Source organism: Rhinoraja longicauda, chromosome 21 (genome assembly GCF_053455715.1).
Source record: "Rhinoraja longicauda isolate Sanriku21f chromosome 21, sRhiLon1.1, whole genome shotgun sequence".
NCBI classification, from domain to species: Eukaryota; Metazoa; Chordata; class Chondrichthyes; order Rajiformes; family Arhynchobatidae; genus Rhinoraja; species Rhinoraja longicauda.
Window position 1 is genome coordinate 10,380,111 of NC_135973.1, and position 26,438 is coordinate 10,406,548.

At 46.2% G+C, this 26,438-nt stretch overlaps 2 protein-coding genes and 1 pseudogene across 2 annotated transcripts; 1 reads left to right on the forward strand and 2 right to left on the reverse strand.

The window, feature by feature from the left end:
* Positions 1–519: 519 nt before the first annotated feature.
* Positions 520–1,879, reverse strand: LOC144604235 (hemoglobin subunit beta-like). The gene is made up of 3 exons (XM_078418452.1): positions 1,722–1,879; positions 1,243–1,450; positions 520–788 (listed from the first exon to the last, which is right to left on the reverse strand). Exons 1-3 carry the CDS (start codon positions 1,811–1,813, stop codon positions 660–662), a joined length of 429 nt encoding a protein of 142 aa, XP_078274578.1. The 5' UTR covers positions 1,814–1,879; the 3' UTR covers positions 520–659.
* Positions 1,880–10,805: 8,926 nt separating this feature from the next.
* Positions 10,806–12,037, forward strand: LOC144604236 (hemoglobin subunit alpha-like). Its single transcript, XM_078418453.1, has 3 exons — positions 10,806–10,962; positions 11,225–11,432; positions 11,676–12,037. Exons 1-3 carry the CDS (start codon positions 10,868–10,870, stop codon positions 11,799–11,801), a joined length of 429 nt encoding a protein of 142 aa, XP_078274579.1. The 5' UTR covers positions 10,806–10,867; the 3' UTR covers positions 11,802–12,037.
* Positions 12,038–21,868: 9,831 nt separating this feature from the next.
* On the reverse strand, positions 21,869–22,189 carry LOC144604177 (dispanin subfamily A member 2b pseudogene; annotated as a pseudogene).
* Positions 22,190–26,438: the final 4,249 nt, after the last annotated feature.

Here is a 26,438-nt window from a genome sequence, read left to right on the forward strand (position 1 = left end):
AAAGAGCTTCACACAGGCCTGAAGCAGTGAAAACCCTGTGTAAAATATGTTTCTTTTTATAAGATAGGACCAATGTCAACCTCATAGAAACATAGAAACAGAAAGATAAGTGCAGGAGTAGGCCATTCGGCCCTTCCAGCCAGCACCGCCATTCAATATGATCATGGCTGATCATCTAAAATCAGTACCCCCTTCCTGCTTTTTCCCCCATATCCCTTGATTCCTTTAGCCCAAAGAGCTAAATCTAACTCTCTCTTGAAAACATCCAGTGAATTGGCCTCCACTGCCTTCTGTGGCAGAGGATTCCACAGATTCACAACTCTCTGGGTGAATAAGATTTTTCCTCATTTCTGTCCCGAATACTCTACCCATTATTCTTAAACTGTGACCCCTGGTTCTGGACTCCCCCAACATCGGGAACATTTTTTTTCCTTCATCTAGCTGAGGTAATTGTGAGGGAAAGATCGTTTCTTTATTGAAGCAGAAAGACATTTCAGGAGAAATTAACAGACAAAGTGGAATATTGCACCACCTTTATTTTAGCATGATTTGAACCTGGTGTTACACGAGTTCATTTAGCACACAGAGTGTATTGAGGCAAGGATGCATGTTTTCATTGCACACGTTGAAGATGGTGGAGGATGCAGGTGGATGCAGATCTAATGGTATTGGCTGGAAAGACCTCCTGCGACGGCTAGGAAAAACTTATATGCAGCTTCGTGCAGCTCGGGTGTGAACCCTTCTTTGAGCAGAATGGCGAGTTCAACAAGGAAGGCTTGGCCCAGAAGCTGGAAATGAAAAGAGCAATAATTAGACAAGAAATGGAACAAAAATCAAACCCCAAATCCTCCAGTGATCTCACGGGTAATGGCACGGAATGAGGCCGTTCTGCACATTGGGTCCACGCCACCTCCCAGTGGTGCAAGCCCATTAGCCCTCTCCTTTTCCCTGTAATCCTATAACTTATTCTGCTCCCGTAGATGCCCAGCAAAGCCCCTTAGATTCTCTTTGCCAACCCATTGGGTAATGCACAGTAACTGATTAGCTTGTAGCCGCAGAAACCTGAAGGAAACTCTTGAAAGGCAGCAGCCAAGGTCAGGATTGAACCATCCTCACGGGAGCTGTGAAGCAGCCACACTAACTGCTGCCACACTGAGCCGCACAAACGACGCAGGACACATTGCCGCAACTGATGAGTGGTGAACAAGGATTAGTGAATCAACTTTCCACTCAAGTTCCTACCTTGAAGTTTTGAGTGTCTACTCCAATGAGTTGATGTTTCTCGCTGAGCTTCTTGTAGGCAGCGTCTATGTCATGCAGGTGCAAGACTGCCGTATCCAGAGCTCCTACAACTTTCTCTGCATGACCTTGGACACCACTGTCGCCGGCTTTGAAATGGCCATGGAAGCTTTTAAACAGCCTGGTCGTCCAGGGATAGACCGTGAACACCCTGGAGGGGAAAAGCAAAAGTCATCCAGGGTTTTGTGAAAGCTCGGAAACCATTTAACCCCCCCTGGCTCATCATTGAGTCAATTTGCATCATGATAACAACAGAGCATCCGTAGATCTGACTGGAACCTCAGTGCCCTGTTGAATACCTGCTCCCTCACCCTGTAGCAAGGTTTACAAATGCATTGAGAATGAAAGAACCTTCATTGCAACCAGACTTGAAGATATAATGCATGAACTAAACTTAAATCAAAAAGACATTTTCATCATACCTTTCCAGGGCATGGGCAGTTGTCACTTTCTTGTCCAATTTGCTCCAGATGTCGGTGATGTACGCGGCTTCTTTGTCTGTTATTTTCACCATTTTGGAGGTTGAGCTTTCACTGCCACTTCTTGCACAAGATAGCTGTGTCGGTCTGGAGTTCTGACTCCACTTTTATAGGTAGCAGCGGAGATCATCTCTGACCAAGACCCGACTGTCATAGGCTGAGTGCTTATGGGCTGGACCCAGGTTCCCCCAGTAAGCTTCACCCTTCTGTGTGCGAGCGTTAAGATAACCACCTGCTGTTTGTGCTTCACTTCTCCCCCCACCCCCCCCCCCCACCCCCCCACCCCCGCCCAACGCAAAGAAGCACAACCCAATTCTGCTGAATAATATCTCAACGCATCCACTTTCAAACTGTACAATCCTCTCTTGGTTCAACTCTTCCATTTGAACAAGATGTAACAAGTTCAACTCTTACATTTCCATTTTCCTCTTACACTTTTCCATTAAACAGAATAATTTTCAAAAGGCAGAAATATATACATTTCTGATGTTGAAACCAAACCCTCATCTAATATAATATATTTTGAATAATGTGCTTGTTTATGCCTCGTTTACTTTAGTATATTTATTGTTATCGTGTGTGCCGACATACATTGAAAAGCATTTGTTTGCGTGCTATCCAGTCAAAGAAAAGACTACACATGAATATAATCAAGGGGTTCACAATGCACCGAATCGAGGACCAGAGGACCTAGGTTTAAGGTGAGGGGAGAAAGATTTAATAGGAACCTGAGTGGTAACTTTTTTACACAAAGGGTGGTGGATGTGTGGAACGAGCTACCAGAGCAGGTAGTTGAGGCTGGGACTATTGGAAAGTTTAAGAAACATTTAGACAGTTACATGGATAGGACAGGTTTAGAGGGATTTGGGCCACACGCAGGCAGGTGGGACTAGTGTAGACGGGACATATTGGCCGGTATGGTCAAGTTGGACCGAAGGGCCTGTTTCCATGTTGTGAGACTCTATGACTCTACAAAGGATAAAGGGTGCAACATTTAGTGTAAGATGTAACATTGAATCTGATAAAGTACGATTGAAGACATGGGATTCTGCTTAGGGAATGTTTAGGACAAAAGAAAACAATATTTAGGACATTGATGGAAAGTTATTTTCAGTCAGTGTTCTGAAATACTGGGCTGCTTCAGTAATATGCCTGTCATGGTCCTTGCAGCCATTTTGACTGCTGATTCTGCAATTAACTTTCAAGTAGGAACATTTTGCCTGTCTACAGGGGGATCTATAATTTGGTAGCACACAAAGTGCTGGAGTAACTCAGCAGGTCAGGCAGCATCCCTGGAGAACATGGATAGATGACGTTTCGGATCAGGACCCTTCTTCAGTCCTTTGCAGTTTCCAGTTTCTACATTTTAGACTGTGCGGTTCCTTGCTTTTACTCGATAATTTGTTAGATGTGCCGAAAAGTAAACATCCATTCAGTGTGTCCATTCAATGGTAAACTAAGCCATGGGCATTCACAGTCCTATGGCAAGATGGATTTAACATTGTGCTTTGGAGAGAAATTTAGTTCATCTATAGACAAGAATGATAGACGAGGATTAGAAATTGTGACAGGGGAGCAGGCGGTTTTAGAAAAAGTTCTGAAAAAGTTGTCTCGACACGAAACGTCACCCATTCCTTCTCTCCAGAGATGCTGCCTGACCCACTGAGTTACTCCAGCATTGTGTGTCTACTGACGGTTTTAGATCTTGTTCTGAGTTCTGAGAAAGTGCTCATTAATAAACTGTGGGGAAATATCTCCCAGCAAAGAGTAGTTTTATCCTCAGGTCCATGCGTTGAAAAGCAAAAAATAAGTTTTGAGCTGATCGGCAATGATAGTTTGAGAAACTAGGGCAAAGGGCGTAGCAGTGGGAAGACATTCGCTGGATCCTAGAGGAAAAAAGTGCATGTTTTGCTACAAAGGCACAAATCCCTACACAAAATTGCCCTCCAACTCTGTATTATCGATGAAATTAAAGACAGTATTAAATCTAAGGCAAAGGCATCCAAAAAAAGCCTTGACAAGCAGTAAGCCCGAAGACTGGGAGTATCTTAAGATTCAGGGAATTGATACTTAATGGGAAAATGGAATATGAGGTGAAACTTGCAAAAATAGACTCTAAGACCATCCGTTGGCATGTAAAAAGGAAAAGGCCAATTCGGCCAAATGTATGTTTTCTTTTACAAACAGAGTGAAGAGAATAAAAAATGAGGAATATTTAAATAATTACATAATTACATAATTATATAATTGAATGGAAGAAGAAGTAAGCAAATACTTTATGTTCATGTTCCACCAGAGAAAAAAAATAGAGAACCACGAAATAGATAGCAAAAATGTAGTAGACACATTCTACTGGAAAGGTTAAAGACCTTAAAAACTGACAAATTCCAAGAATCCGGATGATTAACTTTTCAGAGGTTTCAAAGAGATCTAAGGAGACAGAGGATGTCATGGTTAATATTGATCAGAGACTAGGGTTTGTAGTATTGCTGGTTTACATCAAAGATAGAGACAAAATGCTGGAGTAACTCAGTGGGACAGGCAGCACCTCTGGAGAGAGGAATTGGTGACGTTTTGCATCAAGACTCTTCTTCAGAAGTCTGAAGAAGGGTCTTGACCCGAAAACATCACCCATTCCTTCTCTCCAGAGGTGCTCCCTGTCCTGCTGGGTTACTCCAGCATTTTGTCTCTATCTAGGTTTTGTGGTGTGTTGGTTTATCAACAGACTTTTGATAAGGTTACATGCAGGAGGAGGTGAACAAAAGGACACAAAGTGCTGGAGTAACTCTGCAGGTCAGGCAGCATCTCTGGAGAACATGGATAGGTGATGTTTCGGGTCGAGACCCTTCTTCAGACTCAAAATTGGAGCAAATGAAATTGGGGACAATAGGCTTGTTTAAACTGAGTATTAACAGAAACATAGAAAATAGGTGCAGGAGTAGGCCATTCGGCCCTTCGAACCAGCAACGCCATTCAATATGATCATGGCTGATCATCCAAAATCAGTACCTCGTTCCTGCTTTTTCCCCATATCCCTTGATTCCGTTAGCCCTAAGAGCTATATCTAACTCTCTCTTGAAAACATCCAGTGAATTGGCCTCCACCGCCTTCTGTGGCAGAGAATTCCACAGATTCACAACTCTGGGTGAATTTTTTTTTTCCTCATCTCAGACCTAAATAACCTACCCATTATTCTTAAATTGTGACCCCTGGTTCTGGACTCCCCCGACATGGGGAACATTTCTCTTGCATCTAGCCTGTCCAATCCCTTAAGAATGTTATATGTTTCTATAAGATCCCCTCTCATCCTTCTAAATTCCAGTGAATACAAGCCCAGTTGATCCATTCTTTCCTCATATGTCAGTCCCGCCATCTTGGGAATTAACTTGGTGAACCTATGTTGCACTCCCTCAATAGCAAGAATGTCCTTTCTCAAATTAGGAGACCAAAACTGCACACAATACTCCAGGTGTGATCTCACCAGGGCCCTGTACAACTGCAATAGGACCTCCTTGCTCCTAAACTCAAATCCTCTAATAATGTCGGCCAACATGCCATTAGCTTTCTTCACTGCCTGCTCTACCTGCATGCTTATTCTCAGTGACTGATGTACAAGGACACCCAGGTCTCATTGAAGAAAAGGGAGGGATGGGGGGGGGGGGGGTGGGGGTGGGGGGGGTGGGGGTGGGGGGGTCCTTAGGCAGATGGTTGGGCAAGGCCAGAGATGAAAAACAGGTTTGAGATAAAAGGATTGAAGAATAGTGAATTATGAAGCCAGAGGAAGGATATAGGTTTGAGTCAAGGTGGGGCACAGAAGAGAGAAGGGGAGGCAGGGGAAAGTAGAGGGGGGTCGGGATGGGGGAAAGAAGAGGAGGGGCATTTGTATTTATCTACAGTAGGAGAATTCAATGTTCATACCTTTGGGTTCACACTCATACTCCCCCTCCTTTCATTCACAGGCAATATGGTAGAGATGAAAAACGAGGAAGGCCATACATCCCAATGGCATTATACTACAGGCACAGGCTCACCAATAACCAGTGGCAGAATGAGGAGCAGATATGTAGACTGGGCTGGTGGTGGAAGTGGAACTAATAGTGGCATTTAAGAGGCTCTCAAGACGAATATGTGAGGAATAGACAATAGACTATTGGAACCTCCCTTCCATTGACTCCATTTATACCTCACGCTGGCTGGGCAAGGCCACCAACATTACCAAAGACCAGTCTCACCATGGTCACCTTCTCCCACCAGCCAAGAGGTATAGAAGCCTGAAAATGTACACTTCCAAATTCAGGGACAATCTCATCCCAGCTGTTATCAGGCAACTAAACAATCCTATCTTCAACAAGAGAGCGGTCCTGGCCTCCCAAGTACCTCATTGGAGACCTTTTATCGGACTTTTCTTGCACTAAATGTTTATCCTTTATTTGTGAATTCTGGGCGGCTTGATTGTATTCATGCATAGTCTTTTCTTTGACTGGATAGCACGCAAACAAGAGCTTTTCACTGTACCTCGGCACGCGTGAAAATAATAAATGAAATAATATGAAACACAATACATTTAGGTGTAGCGACCATAGAGAATGGTCCAGGTCGTCGAACCCTCGGATTGGCCAGCGAGGTCACGTGGGAACGCGACCATGGGGATTGGTCCAGGGAACGACATCGCTGATTGGCCAGCGATGTCATGTGCGCGTTTGGCGCCCGATTTAGCCAGTTCGGCGAAGTCTTCAAGGAAGACAGTAAGTTTGTATTGGTTGTCCTGTACCTTGTTGTTTAACTCTGTATTCGTGTATTGCGGCTGCAATAAACTTCGTCTACAACCAACAAGTTTCGGACTCGCCATATTGGTGACCCCGACGTGATCTGGACGATCACCGACTGAGCAGGAACCCGACGCCTCGTTGACGATGACCGAGCAGGGCACACCGGAGTCAAGCGCGGCAGGCGTTCATCTTCCGTTATTTTGGACGTACGCACCGCAAGCTTGGTTTATCCACGCCGAGGCTCAATTCCATATAAAGAAGGTGTCGGACGAATCCACGAAGTACTTCTACCTCGTCAGCGCTCTATCGCCGGACACAACCAAGCGCGTGATGCGGTTCATCGTAAATTCACCTGCGGAAGACAAGTACGAGGCCATGAAGAAGGTATTACTGCGAACCTTCGGGTTTAATAAGCATGGTGGTGCGGCAAAACTTCTGCACCTACCGGATCTTGGAGACCAACTGCCTTCCGTCCGCATGGCTGAAATGATGGTGCTAGCCGGTGAGCATACGGATTGCCCGATGTTTGAACAGGCATTCCGCGAGAAACTTCCCGAGGATGTCCGACTGCTGCTTACGGATTGTTCTTTTAAGGACCCCGAAGCATATGCAGCGAAAGCGGACGCGCTCATAGCGGCAAAAAACAAGGCAAGTAGTTCAATCAACAAAGTCTCGACATCGGTGACCACGCCACAGCGACGGCAAGATGGCGCCACGTCTCCCGCCAATTCTCCGAAAGCCCGCCAAAAAGATCCGCACAAGCGCGGCTGGTGCTATTATCACCTACGATGGGGTAACGAATCCCGCAACTGTCGTTTGCCTTGTACCTTCGCGGGAAATGCCTCGGCCGATCGTACATAGGGGCAGTTACGATTGGCCAGAACCGGCGCCTCTATGTCCATGATCGATTCACGGACACAGAATTTTTGGTAGACACGGGAGCCATCGTCAGCATAGTGCCGCCGACCGACCTCGAAACCAGATCGGGTAAGACAGGTCCCACCCTCATCGCGGTTAATGGCAGCCCAATTCGCACTTTCGGTACACGGAAGATGTCCCTTGTGTTAGGCCTCCGCACGTACGAATGGCCATTCATCATAGCCGACGTCAAACAAGCGATCCTGGGCGCAGATTTTCTCTGGGCTTTTTCACTGGTTCCTGATGTCCGCGGTAACGACCTCCGACCCTCTGCCGAAGAGGAGCACGTCGCTCCGGCAATCGCCTCCTCGCCCAGCCCTACTGTCCAGGCCGTCGTCGCGGCCCCCGACTCGTATGCTGCGATTCTGGCAGAGTTCCCAGAGCTGCTCGTCCAACGTTTTGACGCACCTTCGGCTAAGCACGGTGTAGTCCATCACATCCGCACCGAAGGCCCTCCCGTTTTCGCTCGGGCCAGGAGACTACCGCCAGACAAACTGGTGGTGGCAAGGGCGGAGTTCAGGAAGATGGAGGAAATGGGAATTGTCCGTCAGTCTGACAGCCCGTGGGCCTCGCCGTTACACATGGTCTCCAAGGCATCTGGGGGGTGGAGGCCATGTGGCGATTATTGGCGTCTCAATGCTGTCACCACGGCTGATCGCTACCCCATACCGCACCTACAGGACTTTTCATCTGGGCTGGAAGGAGCGGTGGTGTTTTCCAAAATCGATTTGGTGCGAGGATACCATCAGATTCCGGTGCGACCGGAGGACATACAAAAAACTGCAACTATTACTCCGTTCGGGTTGTTTGAATGGTTGCGTATGCCTTTCGGTTTAAAGAACGCGGCACAGGCTTTCCAGCGACTGATGGACCGCGTGGGCCGGGGTTTACCCTTTTTGTTTATTTATTTAGACGACACCCTGGTAGCCAGCCCCTCAGTGCAGGAACACCAGGCCCATTTGCGGACCGTGTTCCAGCGGCTCCAAGACCACGGGCTCATTATCCAACCCTCCAAATGTCAATTCGGCCTGCCTGCCCTCGATTTTCTAGGGCACAGAATTACTCCTGCCGGCGCCGCCCCTTTGCCCGAGAAGGTGGAGGCTATCCGGGCTTTTCCCAGGCCCACCACAGTAAAAGGGCTGCAGGAGTTCGTAGGCATGGTTAATTTCTACCATAGATTCGTTCCGGCAGCGGCGCGAGTCCTGCGCCCGCTTTTCCAATGCCTTGCAGGGAATCCGGTAGAGTTGTTGTGGTCCCCGACCGCAGAGTCGGCTTTTACGGCAGCTAAGGCAGCCTTGGCAGACGCCACCATGTTGGTCCATCCGAGCCCCTCCGCCCCCACGGCCCTGACGGTTGACGCCTCTGACGTGGCGGTGGGTGGGGTTCTGGAGCAGCAGGTCGGTGGCCGTTGGCAGCCTTTAGCGTTTTTCAGCCGGCAACTAAATTCGGCCGAGCTGAAATATAGCGCATTTGACCGAGAGCTTCCAGCTCTCTATTTAGCTGTCCGTCATTTCAGGTATTTCCTCGAGGGCCGCCCATTTGTGGCATTTACGGACCACAAGCCATTAACATTTGCTTTTTTGAAATTGTCTGACCCATGGTCGGCCCGCCAGCAGCGGCACCTGACGGCTATCTCCGAATTTACCACAGATGTCCGTCATATCGCGGGTAAGCTTAATGCCGTTGCTGACGCCCTGTCTAGACCTGCTTTTCCCCCTATTTCGGCGGTGGACTGCGAAGTGGATCCACAGGAGCTTGCGGAGGCACAGCTCCTAGCGGATACCGTTTCGGCTTACCAGTCCACCACTTCGGCTTACCAGTCCACCAGTGCAAGGCTTGAAGGTCCGGACTGGGTAGACCAACTCCCTTGGGTTCTTTTGGGCATCCGGACTGCTCCTAAGCCAGATCTCGGTGCGTCGTCCGCAGAGCTAGTATATGGCTCGACACTTCGAGTACCCGGAGATCTGTTTCCGGACCCTTCAGCCCTGCTCCCTACAGTCCCATCAGCATTAGCATCTCTCCGGGAACGGGTGGGCTCCCTGGCTCCAGTGCCGACTTCACGTCATGGATGTCCCATGGTACATGAACCGTCTTCCCTGAAGGACTGTGAGTTTGTTTTTCTGCGTAAAGATGCCCATCGCGCCCCGTTGCAGAGGGTCTATCAAGGGCTGTTCCGGGTTTTACGTAAGGGAACGGCTACTTTCACCTTAGACATGGGCGGCAAGAGTGAACTCGTCTCGGTGTCCCGGCTCAAACCTGCCCATTTGGACCCGGATCAACCAGTCCTGGTCGGTCAAACCCCTAGGAGAGGCCGACCTCCGTTAGTTCCGCCCAGTCCAGAAACCCCCGTTACGACAGTTCCTCCAGGACCCCCCGTTTCGGCAGTTCCTCCAGGACCCCCCGTGCCGGTAGTTCCTCCAGAACCTCTCGTTCCGGCTGTTCCACCAAGTCCGGAACCTCCGGCTCCTGTGGTTCAGGCTGTCCCTCTCCGTACTCGTTATGGTCGCGAAATCCGGCTCCCAGCTAGGTTCCGCACCTCGGGTTCTGGGGGGGTCATGTAGCGACCATAGAGAATGGTCCAGGTCGTCGAACCCTCGGATTGGCCAGCGAGGTCACGTGGGAACACGACCATGGGGATTGGTCCAGGGAACGACATCGCTGATTGGCCAGCGATGTCATGTGCGCGTTTGGCGCCCGATTTAGCCAGTTCGGCGAAGTCTTCAAGGAAGACAGTAAGTTTGTATTGGTTGTCCTGTACCTTGTTGTTTAACTCTGTATTCGTGTATTGCGGCTGCAATAAACTTCGTCTACAACCAACAAGTTTCGGACTCGCCATATAGGTATATTTACTGGAGATTTACATGACGCAAACTGTAAACCTTTGCTACAGTGTTTCAAATTGAAGGTAGACACAAAATGCTGGAGTAACTCAGCGGGTCAGGCAGCATCTCGGGAGAGAAGGAGTGGGTAATGTTTCGGGTCAAGACACTTCTTCAGACTCGACCCGAAATGTCACTCATTCCTCCTCTCCCGAGATGCTGCCTGACCCGCTGAGTTACTCCAGCATTTTGTGTCTACCTTCGATTTAAACCAGCATCTGCAATTTTTTTCCCCCTACTGTTTCAAATTGAAGTGTGTGGGGCGGAGGGGTTGTGCCTTGTGCAGTGGGATATCTTTGCTAACAGCTGTGAGTGAAGCAGGTGGTTGTCTCTCTCTCGGTGTCGCCCCTCATCACTACGTTTGAGCTCATCCAATAGACCGTGAGTGCGTCCCCACCACCAATGGGGAGGTGAGGGGAGGGGAGAGGCGGCTCGGCTCGGATGGCAATAAATACAGGGCGCGTCGAGCAGGAGCTATCTTGCAAGCACCGAGAGATCGGCAAGAGAGAAAAACTCAGCAACAATGGTCCTCTCAGACGCCAACAAACAAGAAATCCACCATGTGGCCGAACTCATTAAGGCACATGCTGAAGCTGTGGGTGCTGATGCCTTAGCCAGGTAATGTTCTTAAACGTTCAGAATATTGACTGTTCTTTCATCGATTAATTGTGATTGTCAACATTTTTCTTGCATTTCCCAAGAACAGCGATACAATTATTAATAAAGTGTGCAATAGCTCCACTCTCTGAATGGAGTTGCAGTTTTTCCAAACTAATGTAATTGCCGGTCTGGAAGTAATGGAGTGTAATCCGAGGAGAGATTTATTGTACCCTGTGTCTGCAAATTACTTCTCTGCCTTTCTTTCCCATGTTCCTTGAAGGCTGTTTGAGCTCCATCCTCAAACCAAGACATACTTCCCGAATTTCAGCGGCTACCATGCCACCGATGCCCCGGTCAAAGCTCTTGGCGCCAAGGTAATAAATGCCGTGCTGAAGGCGGCTGAAAACCTGGACAACCTGCCCAAACACCTGGAGAAGCTGGCCACTAAACATGGTCATGAACTGCTTGTGGATCCCCACAACTTTGACGTAGGTAACCCTTTCATATCCTCACCGTGTCCCACACCCTGACGTTAGAGTCGGACAAACAGCAATGCATTTTCAAGTTCATTTATGTGCACTTTCCGCAGTCTGAACGTGTTTAGGCTGGGCATATTTTGGCTCGTGCATCGCACATAAAAGATCCTCAAAGTGCAAGCGAGCAAAAAAAAAAAAAAGATGCGTTGAGAATATATTAGCACCACCTCACGATGTCCTGTTTTACTTTCACAGCTGTTTTCTCACATCATTGTGGTCACCCTGGCCACTCGTCTGCCCACGTTCAGCCCTGCAACTCACCATGCCATCGACAAATTCCTTGAGGAACTTGTACACCAATTGAGCTCCAAGTACCGGTGAAGATGCAGTCAAACAACTATTGTGGATGTCAGCAAGATCATCATTCCAATCCACACCTGCCTATTTTCTCAAAATGACGACCAATAAAATCATTCTTCCTTTAAATGCAAATATTGCGTTTGCCTTTGCTCTCTCTCTCTCTCTCTCTCCTTTTGATCTTTTTCACAAGTTGTAATTCGTGAACTTTGGTGTAATTGGTAGAGCTGAGTGCTCAATAAACATTCGCTTCCATCATTGTTTTGGAGTTTGCTGCAGCTGATTTATTAAACGTGCGCAAATTTCGGAATACGAACCATGAAACGTGTCACGCGTGCCCGTGGCGAGATCACAGAGAATACCCTTAGGTTCCTCTCACCTATCCTGACTCGGCGGTAGAGTTGCCGCATTGCAGCAGTGGGGACCCGGGTTCGATCCTCACCACGGGCGCTGTCTATACGCAATTTTTACCTTCTCCCCATGACCTGCTTGGGTTTCATCCACAACCTTCGGTTTCCCCTCACACTCCACAGACGGACAGATTTGGAGGCTAATAGGCTTGGTAAAATTGTAAATTATCCCAAGTGTGTGTAGGATAGTGTTAGTGTGTGGGGATCGCTGGGCGGCACAGACTCGGTGGGCCGAAGAGCCTGCTTCCGTGTTCCCATGTACCTTTAAAGTAAACTCAATTAAATACCATGAGATAACTACAAACAAGAAGGAGAAATTCCTACATCAAAGCATTCTGCCATCATAAATGCCTGTTTACGTGGTGATCACCTTTCCCATTGTAAATGGGTCAAACACTGAAGCTTCCTAAACAATAGCATTTCTACATTGTGGCATCAAAATCCCTTCATGTGCCTTTTACACATAAGTTCATAAGTTATAGGAGCAGAATTAGGCCATTCGGCCCATCAGCTACTCTGCCATTCAATCATGGCTGATCTATCTTTCCCTCTCAACCCCATTCTCCTGCCTTCTCCCCATAACCTTTGACACCCGTACTGATCAAGAATCTATCAATTTCCACTTTAAAAATACCCAATTATTTAGCCTCCACAGCCGTATGTGGCAATTAATTCCTCAGATTCACCACCCTCCGATTAAATAAATCCCTCCTTATCTTCTTTCTAATGGTACGTCCTTTTTTTCTGAGGCTGTGGCCTCTAGACCTAGACTCTCCCACTAGTGGAAACATCCTCTCCATGTCCACTCTGTCCAAGCCTTTCACTATTCCGTAAGTTTCAATGAGGTCCCCCCCTCGTCCTTCTAAACTCCGGCGAACACAGGCCCAGAAACATCCAACGCTCATCTCAAATTTACCCGATCATCCCCGGGATCATTCTCATAAAGTACATCTGGATCCTCTCCAATGGCAGGGCATCCTTCACCAGATATGGGGCCCAAAACTGCTCACAATACCCCAAATGCAGTCTGACCAGTGCCTTATAAAGCCTCAGCGTTACATCCCGGTTTTTGTGTATTCTAGTGCTTTCTAAATAAATGCTAACATTTTCCTTTCTTGCTACTGATTAAACAACAAAGAACCCTTTTGGCAATCCTGCACCAAGTCCCTTTACACCTCCAATTTCAAAATTCTCTCCCCATTTAGAAAAGAGTCTATGCCTTTATTCCAACTACCAATGTGCATGACCGCACATTTTACTGCGCTGTATTCCATTTGCCACTTCTTTGTCCACTCTCCTAACTTGACCAAGTCCTTCTGCAGGGTCCCTGCTTCGTCTATACTACCTGCCCTTCCACCTATCTTTGTATCATCTGTAAACATGGCCACAAAGCCATTATTTCCATCATCCACATTATTGATGTACAACGTGAGGAGTAGCGGCTCCAGCACCGACCCCCTGCGGAACACTGATAGTCACTGGCAGCCAACCAGAAAAATCCCCCTTTATCCCATTCTTTGCCTTCTGATATTCAGCCAATCTTTCATCCATGCTAGTATCTCCCCTCTCATACCATGGGCTCTCATCTTGTTTAGCAGTCTCATGTGCAGCACCTTATCAAAGCCCTTCCAATAATCCAGGTAAACAATATCCACTGCCACTCCTTTATCTATGCTGCTATAGACTTGTCAGGCAAAATCTCCCTTTCACAAAACCATGCTGACTTTGGCCTATTTTAGTCATCCTTCTAAGTCCTCGGAAACCTCATCCTTATTCAGCAGAATATCAAGACTAACTACTTAAAGCAAGCTTTACAAATTAAATATGAGGAATTTGTTTTCCAAAAACAGTTATCAATGCAGCTTTAAATATACAGTCACTGAATTATAAAACACTAGACCAAGTGGACCCGTTGGACCCAAACCTCTCCTGCATTGGTGCAGCACCCTCTCCCCCCCACCACCCCCCTCCCCTCCACCACCCCCTCCCTCTCCCCTCTCCCCCCCCCCTCTCCCCCTCCCTCCCCCCTCCCTCCCTAGGAAATAGATTTAAACTTTAAAATGTGAATAACTTAAAAAATATAACACCGATTCCAATGAAACTTCTTCCATTAGCACCAAAGGGACGACGGTGAGTAAGGTGGGCTTAAAACTGTCGCGCTATCCTGTACCGTTTTGGCTGTAGTTCAGGAACAAACAATCGAACAAACGAGAGTTTTAGTGTATAGATTCCAACTGGCAATTTGCCAGTAAAACATGGTAAATTTGGAACACCATCATCGTTATTATTTCTCTCAAAATCTCTGGAAGTCCGTTGCAAGGTGTAAGGTATAACACACGAAAGAAAATATTTTCTCTAACATCAAGTTGTTCTGTTCTGTTAACAGAAAGAAACCTCAAAGCTTGGTAAGGAAATTCCACGGAAAATATTGCAGGAAATGCAGAACTTAATTAAGAATTAATTGGAAGTTCAGTATTCCCAATGGAATGAATAGATTCCTCTGTCCGTGATGATTTTGCGATATGGATTTGTGATGGATTCTGCCATTTGCCAATTCACATTAATGATTTGAACTTTGGAATCAATGGAGAGATTTCTGGAAAAAAAGGCATAAAGTGCTGGAGTAACTCAGCGGGTCAGGCAGCATCTCTGATGGACATGGATTAACTGACATTTCGGGCTGTGACCCTTCTTCGGTCATGAGGTCAGAAGTGATTTTTTTCATATCTGTTCCACATCATTGCCAATCCACCCAACTTTCCTACAACACCTTGTATCCTCATCAGAACCTCCATTCACAATTTGGTTCATTTCATCAGCCAGCCTGGATACGTCACGTTTGATCCTCACAGTAATATTATCAGTTCAGATTGTAACTGTTTGCAGTCCAGGCATTTAAGCCACTTAGAGCCATGGAGGCATAGAGTGATACAGTGTGGAAACAGGCCCTTCGGCCCAACTTACCCACACTGGCCAATATGTGCCAGGTACAATAGTCCCACCTGCCACCATTTGGTCCATATCCCTCCAAACCTGTCCTCTCCATGTACCTTGTACCTCCATTAACCAATGCTTGTCTGTCCGAGATGGGTCTGTTTATTTTTGTGCTTTGTTTCCCAGCTGTTAATCAACACTAGTGACTAGTGGGGTGCCGCAAAGGCTCAGTGCTGGGACCCCAGTTATTTCCAATATATATTAACAATTTAGATGAGGGAATTAAAAGTAACTTTCAATTGTTATTTTTTATTTTATATTTTTATATAAATCTGTGTTTTTTATGTGATGAACTGTCCATGTCCTTACTGTTTTAAACTGCATTTTTAGAACACTTCCATTTCTCCAGAACATGCTGTCTGACCCGCTGAGTTAATTCTGCTATTTGTATCTATCTTCGGTTTAAACCAGCATCTGCAATTCCTTCCAACACAATTGTAGGAAAGTAGCTGTTCAAAGGAAAGTAGCTGTTTCTATACCTGGTGGTGTGGGACTTCAGGTTTTTAATACCTCCTGCCTGATGGTGGCAGTGTGAAGGGAGCATAGCCATAAAAGTGGGGATCCTTGAATTGGATTGAATTTCACTGTTCTTTCTAGCACAGTGCAATTGGGCATCAATTTGTCATATGTTCATACTTATTTCCAGGTCAATCATCAAATTGTGCTTTTGGTAGAGTCATAAAGTCATAGAGTCACACAGCGTGGAAACAGGGCCTTCGGCCCATCTTGCCCACATCTACACTAGTCCCACCTGCCCGCGTTTGGCCCATATCCCTCAAACATGTCCTATCCATGGATCAGTCTAAATGTTTCTTAAACAATGCAATAGAACCTGCCTCAACCACCTCCTCGGCAGCCCGTTCGGCAGCAGAAAAGGTTACCCGCAGTGTTCATATTAAATCTTTCCTCCCTCACTGTAAACCTATGTCCTCCTCTGGTTCTTGATCTACCTGATCTATTCCTCTCATGATTTTGTACACCTCTATAAGATCGCCCCTCATCCACCTGCTCACCAAGGAATAAAGTCCTAGCCTGCTCGACCTATAACCCAGGTCCGGGTGCTGTCTGTGTGGAGTTTGCACATTCCTTCCATGACTGCGTGGATTTCTTCTGGGTGCTCTGGTTTCCTCATACATTTTTTTAGTTTAGTTTAGTTTAGTTTAAAGATGCAGTGTGGAAATAGGCCCTTCGGCCCACCGAGTTTACACAGACCAGCGATCCCAGCACATGAATACTATCCCACACACACTAGGGACAATTTTACAATTACACCAACGCAATTAACCTACAAACCTGAACATCTTTGGAGGAAACCAAAGATCTCAGAGAAAACCCACGCGGTCGCGGGGAGAACATACAAACTCCATACGGACTGCACCCGTAGTCAGGATTGAACCCGGATCTCTGGCGCTATAAGGCAACGACTCTTCCACTGCGCCACTGAATCCCAAAGATATTCAGGTTCGTAGGTTAATTGGCCTTGTAGGTTGCCCCTACTTTATAGGGAGTTGAAGAGAAAGTGGGCTAATGTGGAACTATAGTGCTGTAACAAAGAAGTGCAGATGCTGGTTTACCAAGGATAGACAAAATGCTGGAGCAACTCAACAGGTCAGCCAGCATCCCCGGAGAACATGGATAGGCGACTTTTTGGGTCTGAAGAAGGGTTCCAAACCGAAACGTCACCTTTCCATGTTCTCTAGGGATGCTGCCTGGCCCGTTGAATTGCTGCACCATTTTGTGTCTCTTTAAAACTTGAGTGAATGGATGGTTGTGTAGACTCAGTGGGCCGAAGAGCCTGTTTCCATGCTGTATTTTTCAGGCAATCAATCGAAAACCCTCTTTCAGAGTCACCGACATACATTGGTGATCCCAGGTGAAGAAGAAATTATATAGACCTACAATCTGCTGCATTCAGATACTTCAATGCTTAAGAGCAGCGTCGATTCACGAGGTTAATTCCCGGAATGGCGGGACTGTCGTATGTTGAAAGACTGGAGCGGCTAGGCTTGTATACTCTGGAATTTAGAAGGATGAGAGGGGATCTTATTGAAACATATAAGATTATTAAGGGATTGGACACGCTAGAGGCAGGAAACATGTTCCCGATTTTGGGGGAGTCCAGAACCAGGGGCCACAGTATAAGAATAAGGGGTAGGCCATTTAGAACGGAGATGAGGAAAAACTTTTTCACTCAGAGAGTTGTGAAGCTGTGGAACTCTCTGCTTCAGAAGGCAGTGGAGGCCAATTCACTGGATGCATTCAAAAGAGAGTTAGTTAGTGCTCTTAATGATAGTGGAGTCAAGGGATATGGGGAGAAGGCAGGAACGGGGTACTAATTGTGCATGATCAGCCATGATCACGGTGAATGGCGGTGCTGGCTCGAAGGGCCAAATGGCCTACTCCTGCACCTATTGTCTATTGTCTATTGTCTATTAACTATGGCAAGGTATCTAAGAAAGAAGCACCAAAATGCAAAACCTCTCATTTATCCAAATTAAACTCCATCTGCCATTCCTTGGCCCATTGACCCAGCTGATCAAGATCCCATCGTAATGATAGATGACCATCTTCACTGTCCACTATATCCCGAATTTTGTTTTCATTCGTAAACTTAGTAACCATGCCCCTAATATTCACATCCAAATCATTCAGATAAATAAGAAACAACAGTGGACCTAGCATCGATCCCAGTGATACACCACTTTTGGAGCCCTGCAGAAAGAAAAATATCCCAATATCACCACCCTCAGCTTTCTACCTTCAAGCCAATGTTGTAGGTATTGGCTGGCTTGCCTAGAGCGCATGTCATATAACCTTCCAGAGAGCCTAGCAAGCTACCCTTTGCTGCCTATCCTGAATCAGTTCTTGGCTTTCCAGATGCATGTATAATCCCTTCCAGTAAGTTATCCGCCACTGATATAAGGCTTCCCTTTCTTCAGTTCACAGAAATGTCCTTGCAACCTTTTTAAAATGGGGCACAGCTACCACCATCTCCCGTTACTCCATCCGTGGCTATGGAAGATAAACGTGTTGCCACCAGTAGCTTGACAATTCCACATGTTCATGAATGATCAATTTGCATACAGGGCAAATAGATCTACAGAGGACGCCATCTCTCTGGCTCTTCACACTGTCCTGACTCACCTAGAGAGACAGGGCACGTACGTGAGGATGCTATTCATAGACTATAGCTCCGCCTTCAACACGGTCATCCCCACCAAGCTCATCACCAAACTCCACCAGCTAGGCCTTAGCTCGTCATTATGTGACTGGATCCTGGACTTCCTGCTGGAACGACCGCAGGCAGTGAGAATGGGCCCGCACCTGTCCTCCACTATCACCCTGAGTACCGGCACACCACAGGGCTGTGTTCTGAGCCCCATGCTCTACTCCCTCTTCACACACGACTGTGTTCCTGCATTCGACACCAACACCATTGTCAAGTTTGCAGATGACACAACGGTGATCGGGCTGATCACCAACGGGGATGAAACAAACTATAGAGCGGAGGTGCAGAACCTGGCGGACTGGTGCTCGGATAACAACCTGTCCCTAAATACCACCAAGACCAAGGAGCTGATCATCAACTTCCGTAGGTCACATAACGGGGAATATGCCCCGATCTCTATCAATGGGGTCAGTGTGGAGAGAGTGTCCAGCTTCAAGTTTCTGGGCACTCACATTTCGGAGGACCTAACATGGTCCAATAACACAGCTGCGCTGGTCAAGAAGGCACAACAAAGACTGTTCTACTTAAGAACACTGAAAAAGTCTGGTCTACCCCAACAGCTGCTGACGACCTTCTACCGCTGCACCATAGAGAGCATCCTAACGCATGGAATCCCTGTGTGGTACCTCAGCTGCACGGAGGCAGAAAGGAAAGCTCTACAGCGGGTAGTCCATAGAGCTCAGAGGGCCATCGGAACACAGCTACCAGACTTGGAGGGCATCTACAACACACGATGCCTCAGAAAAGCCACCAGCATCCACAAAGACTCTTCACACCCCTGCAACAGTCTGTTCGAACTCCTTCCATCGGGCAGACGATACAAGGCCTTCTACGCCCGCACCTCCAGACTCAGGAACAGCTTCATCCCCAGGGCCATAGCTGCTATGAACCGGTCCTGCTGAGCCGGATGGCCACAACGCATAGATCAACTTGCACTTTACCCTGTCCAAAACTGTTACAACTGTTCGTTTCGTTGGGTTGCTGCTGTCTAAATTACCTAAATTAGTGCATCGTATGGGAGGCGCATTCCCAATCTCGTTGTACCCCTGGGTACAATGACAATAAAGATATATTGTATTGTATTGTATTGAATTGTATGATGGGAGTAGAATCAGACCATTCGGCCCGTCAGGTCTACTTCGCCATTCAATCGTGGCTGATCTTGTTTTCCCTCCTAACCCCAGTCTTCTGCCTTCTCCCCATCACCTCTGACACCCGTGGTTCACAGTCTGTTCATAGTTGATGTCCCTGGATATGCTTGATCAGGTCCTGAGGGGTTGTCTACCTTAATGCATTTAAAGACCTCAATAGACTCTTTTGTAACGTGGTCTTTCTTCAATACGTCACTATTAACTTCCCCATTGTGTTCCCTTGCATCCACGAACTGTGAAACACATGAAGAATTGGCTACCGTTTTCCCCCAAAGTACAGCAGTGAATTTGTATTAACTCTATGTTGCCACATGAAAAGAGCTTCACACAGGCCTGAAGCAGTGAAAACCCTGTGTAAAATATGTCTCTTTTTTTAAGATAGGACCAATGTCAACCTCATAGAAACATAGAAACAGAAAGATAAGTGCAGGAGTAGGCCATTCGGCCCTTCCAGCCAGCACCGCCATTCGGCCCTTCCAGCCAGCACCGCCATTCAATATGATCATGGCTGATCATCTAAAATCGGTACCCCCTTCCTGCTTTTTCCCCCATATCCCTTGATTCCTTTAGCCCAAAGAGCTAAATCTAACTCTCTCTTGAAAACATCCAGTGAATTGGCCTCCACTGCCTTCTGTGGTAGAGGATTCCACAGATTCACAACTCTCTGGGTGAATAAGATTATTCCTCATTTCTGTCCCGAATACTCTACCCATTATTCTTAAACTGTGACCCCTGGTTCTGGACTCCCCCAACATCGGGAACATTTTTTTTCCTTCATCTAGCTGAGGCAATTGTGAGGGAAAGATTGTTTCTTTATTGAAGCAGAAAGACATTTCAGGAGAAATTAACAGACAAAGTGGAATATTGCACCACCTTTATTTTAGCATGATTTGAACCTGGTGTTACACGAGTTCATTTAGCACACAGAGTGTATTAAGGCAAGGATGCATGTTTTCATTGCACACGTTGAAGATGGTGGAGGATGCAGGTGGATGCAGATCTAATGGTATTGGCTGGAAAGACCTCCTGCGACGGCTAGGAAAAACTTATATGCAGCTTCGTGCAGCTCGGGTGTGAACCCTTCTTTGAACAGAATGGCGAGTTCAACAAGGAAGGCTTGGCCCAGAAGCTGGAAATGAAAAGAGCAATAATTAGACAAGTAATGGAACAAAAATCAAACCCCAAACCCTCCAGTGATCTCACGGGCAATGGCACGGAACGAGGCCGTTCGGCCCATTGGGTCCACGCCACCTCCCAGTGGTGCAAGCCCATTAGCCCTCTCCTTTTCCCTGTAATCCTATAACATATTCTGCTCCCGTAGATGCCCAGCAAAGCCCCTTAGATTCTCTTTGCCAACCCATTGGGTAATGCACAGTAACTGATTAGCTTGTAGCCGCAGAAACCTGAAGGAAACTCTTCAAAGGCAGCAGCCAAGGTCAGGATTGAACCACCCTCTCGGGAGCTGTGAAGCAGCCACACTAATCAGGGTTTTGTGAAAGCTCGGAAACCATTTAACCCCCCCTGGCTCATCATTGAGTCAATTTGCATCATGATAACAATGGAGCATCCGTAGAGCTGACTGGAACCTCAGTGCCCTGTTGAATACCTGCTCCCTCACCCTGTAGCAAGGTTTACAAATGCATTGAGAATGAAAGAACCTTCATTGCAACCAGACTTGAAGATATAATGCATGAACTAAACTTAAATCAAAAAGACATTTTCATCATACCTTTCCAGGGCATGGGCAGTTGTCACTTTCTTGTCCAATTTGCTCCAGATGTCGGTGATGTACACGGCTTCTTTGTCTGTTAATTTCACCATTTTTGAGTTTTTTGGGGGGTTTTTTTCTTTTTTCTTTTCTTCTTTTTTTCTTTTCTCTTGTGAGCTAATTTATTGAATGCTTTCTGAAAATCCATACAGAGCAAAATCAAAGCAGAAAACACAGGACATTCAGAAATCCTACAATAATTTTTGTGTCCATAAACATGCCATCAATGACTTTATTAATACTATTTAAGCCATATGTTAAGCCATATGGCTTTTGGAAAGTCCAGATACACCACATCCACTGGCTCTCCCTTATGCATTTTACTTGTTGAACAGAAATTTTATTGAACAGAAATAGATATTGTTGCAAGGTGATTAAATATATCAGGATTCCATAGAGATTACTGACAAAGAAAAAAATAAGCAATAGATGAGCAATGCATCAAGAAATTAAAGAGCTCCATCATAAGGCGACTCCTGCCTGGGGCACAACCCTGCTGCCATCATTCCTTCTCTTCCCCCTTTCAAAGCGTGGCACTATTATGTGCTTCTCATCACATGAAATTTTCCAGTGGCAGCCAACGCAATGAAGATTATGAAGACGAGAATGACCAGCACCGTGGCTGCAATGTTGAGTGACCGTGCTGTCGACCCATAATGAAGAGCCCCTTCTACATCACCCACCACTTTCCGATCTCGAGATTTCACCGAGAAGATCATGGCGGTGAGTCCAAGGCAACATATGTTCATGTAGAAGAGGTTGAAGACGGACCAGGGGAGGTGGTCGCGCACCGGCAGCGCGACGGACGCCGTCTGCACGGAGCGAGGGGTCATTGGCAGCTGGTCACTTCTGTACTCCATCGCGGACTGCGAGTTGAGCTTTCACTGCCACTTCTTGCACAAGATAGCTGTGTCGGTCTGGAGTTCTGACTCCACTTTTATAGGTAGCAGCGGAGATCATCTCTGACCAAGACCCGACTGTCATAGGCTGAGTGCTTATGGGCTGGACCCAGGTTCCACCAGTAAGCTTCACCCTTCTGTGTGCGAGCGTTAAGATAACCACCTGCTGTTTGTGCTTCACTTCTCCCCCCCCACCCCCACCTCCCCCCCACCCCCGCCCAACGCAAAGAAGCACAACCCAATTCTGCTGAATAATATCTCAACGCATCCACTATCAAACTGTACAATCCTCTCTTGGTTCAACTCTTCCATTTGAACAAGATGTAACAAGTTCAACTCTTACATTTCCATTTTCCTCTTACACTTTTCCATTAAACAGAATAATTTTCAAAAGGCAGAAATATATACATTTCTGATGTTGAAACCAAACCCTCATCTAATATAATATATTTTGAATAATGTGCTTGTTTATGCCTCGTTTACTTTGGTATATTTATTATTATCGTGTATGCCGACATACATTGAAAAGCATTTGTTTGCGTGCTATCCAGTCAAAGAAAAGACCACGCATGAATATAATCAAGGGGTTCACAATGCACCGAATCGAGGACCAGAGGACCTAGGTTTAAGGTGGGGGGAGAAAGATTTAATAGGAACCTGAGTGGTAACTTTTTTACACAAAGGGTGGTGGATGTGTGGAACGAGCTACCAGAGCAGGTAGTTGAGGCTGGGACTATTGGAAAGTTTAAGAAACATTTATACAGGTACATGGATAGGACAGGTTTAGAGGGATTTGGGCCACACGCAGGCAGATGGGACTAGTGTAGACGGGACATATTGGCCGGTATGGTCAAGTTGGACCAAAGGGCCTGTTTCCATGTTGTGAGACTCTATGACTCTACAAAGGATAAAGGGTGCAACATTTAGTGTAAGATGTAACAGTGAATCTGATAAAGTACGATTGAAGACATGGGATTCTGCTTAGGGAATGTTTAGGACAAAAGAAAACAACATTTAGGACATTGATGGAAGGTTATTTTCAGTCAGTGTTCTGAAATACTGGGCTGCTTCAGTAATATCCCTGTCATGGTCCTTGCAGCCATTTTGACTGCAGATTCTGCAATTATCTTTCAAGTAGGAACATTTTGCCTGTCTACAGGGGGATCTATAATTTGGTAGCACACAAAGTGCTGGAGTAACTCAGCAGGTCAGGCAGCATCCCTGGAGAACATGGATTGATGACGTTTCGGATCGGGACCCTTCTTCAGACCCTTGCAGTTTCCAGTTTCTACATTTTAGACTGTGCAGTTCCTTGTTTTTACTCGATAATTTGTTAGATGTGCCTAAAAGTAAACATCCATTCAGTGTGTCCATTCAATGGTAAACTAAGCCATGGGCATTCACAGTCCTATGGCAAGATGGATTTAACATTTTGCTTTGGAGAGAAATTTAGTTCATCTATAGACAAGAATGATAGACGAGGATTAGAAATTGTGACAGGGGAGCAGGCGGTTTTAGAAGAAGTTCTGAAGAAGTTGTCTCAACACGAAACGTCACCCATTCCTTCACTCCAGAGATGCTGCCTGACCCACTGAGTTACTCCTGCATTGTGTGTCTACAGACGGTTTTAGACCTAGTTCTGTGCTCTGAGAAAGTGCTAATTAATAAACTGTGGGGAAATATCTCCCAGCAAAGAGTGGTTTTAACCCCAGGTCCATGCGTTGAAAAGTGATACTAAAACCATCCTAAAATAAGTTTTGAGCTGATCGCCAATGATAGTTTGAGAAACTAGAGCAAAGGGCGTAGCAGTGGGAAGACATTCGCTGGATCCTAGAGGATAAAAGTGCATGTTTTGCTACAAAGGCACAAATCCCTACATAAAATTGCCTCCAACTCTGTATTATCGATGAAATTAAAGACAGTATTAAATCTAAGGCAAAGGCATCCAAAAAAAGCCTTGACAAGCAGTAAGCCCGAAGACTGGGAGTATCTTAAGATTCAGGGAATTGATACTTAATGGGAAAATGGAATATGAGGTGAAACTTGCAAAAATAGACTCTAAGACCATCCGTTGGCATGTAAAAAGGAAAAGGCCAATTCGGCCAAATGTATGTTTTCTTTTACAAACAGAGTGAAGAGAATAAAAAATGGGGAACATTTAAATAATTACATCATTACATAATTATATAATTGAATGGAAGAAGAAGTAAGCAAATACTTTATGTTCATGTTCCACCAGAGAAAAAAATAGAGAACCACGAAACCACATGAGTAAATAGATAGCAAAAATGTAGTAGAGACATACTACTGGAAAGGTTAAAGACCCTAAAAATGGACAAATTCCAAGAATCCGGATGATTAACCTTTCTGAGGTTTCAAAGAGAGATCTAAGGAGACAGAGGATGTCATGGTTAATATTGATCAGAGACTAGGGTTTGTAGTATTGCTGGTTTACATCAAAGATAGAGACAAAATGCTGGAGTAACTCAGTGGGACAGGCAGTATCTCTGGAGAGAGGAATTGGTGACGTTTTGCATCAAGACTCTTCTTCAGAAGTCTGAAGAAGGGTCTTGACCCGAAAACATCACCCATTCCTTCTCTCCAGAGGTGCTCCCTGTCCTGCTGGGTTACTCCAGCATTTTGTCTCTATCTAGGTTTTGTGGTGTGTTGGTTTATCAACAGACTTTTGATAAGGTTACATGCAGGAGGAGGTGAACAAAAGGACACAAAGTGCTGGAGTAACTCTGCAGGTCAGGCAGCATCTCTGGAGAACATGGATAGGTGATGTTTCGGGTCGAGACCCTTCTTCAGACTCAAAATTGGAGCAAATGAAATTGGGGACAATAGGCTTGTTTAAACTGAGTATTAACAGAAACATAGAAAATAGGTGCAGGAGTAGGCCATTCGGCCCTTCGAACCAGCAACGCCATTCAATATGATCATGGCTGATCATCCAAAATCAGTACCTCGTTCCTGCTTTTTCCCCATATCCCTTGATTCCGTTAGCCCTAAGAGCTATATCTAACTCTCTCTTGAAAACATCCAGTGAATTGGCCTCCACCGCCTCAATAGCAAGAATGTCCTTTCTCAAATTAGGAGACCAAAACTGCACACAATACTCCAGGTGTGATCTCACCAGGGCCCTGTACAACTGCAGTAGGACCTCCTTGCTCCTAAACTCAAATCCTCTAATAATGTCGGCCAACATGCCATTAGCTTTCTTCACTGCCTGCTCTACCTGCATGCTTATTCTCAGTGACTGATGTACAAGGACACCCAGGTCTCATTGAAGAAAAGGGAGGGATGGGGGGGGGGGGGGGGGGGGGGGGGTGGGGGGGTCCTTAGGCAGATGGTTGGGCAAGGCCAGAGATGAAAAACAGGTTTGAGATAAAAGGATAGAAGAATAGCGAATTATGAAGCCAGAGGAAGGATATAGGTTTGAGTCAAGGTGGGGCACAGAAGAGAGAAGGGGAGGCAGGGGAAAGTAGAGGGGGGTCGGGATGGGGGAAAGAAGAGGAGGGGCATTTGTATTTATCTACAGTAGGAGAATTCAATGTTCATACCTTTGGGTTCACACTCATACTCCCCCTCCTTTCATTCACAGGCAATATGGTAGAGATGAAAAACGAGGAAGGCCATACATCCTAATGGCATTATACTACAGGCACAGGCTCACCAATAACCAGTGGCAGAATGAGGAGCAGATATGTAGACTGGGCTGGTGGTGGAAGTGGAACTAATAGTGGCATTTAAGAGGCTCTCAAGAGGAATATGTGAGGAATAGACAATAGACTATTGGAACCTCCCTTCTATTGACTCCATTTATACCTCACGCTGGCTGGGCAAGGCCACCAACTTCATCAAAGACCAGTCTCACCATGGTCACCTTCTCCCACCAGCCAAGAGGTATAGAAGCCTGAAAATGTACACTTCCAGATTCAGGGACAATCTCATCCTCACTGTTATCAGGCAACTAAACAATCCTATCTTCAACAAGAGAGCGGTCCTGACCTCCCAAGTACCTCATTGGAGACCTTTTATCGGACTTTTCTTGCACTAAATGTTTATCGTTTATTTGTGAATTCTGGGCGGCTTGATTGTATTCATGCATAGTCTTTTCTTTGACTGGATAGCACGCAAACAAGAGCTTTTCACTGTACCTCGGCACGCGTGAAAATAATAAATGAAATCAAATGAAACAGTACATTTA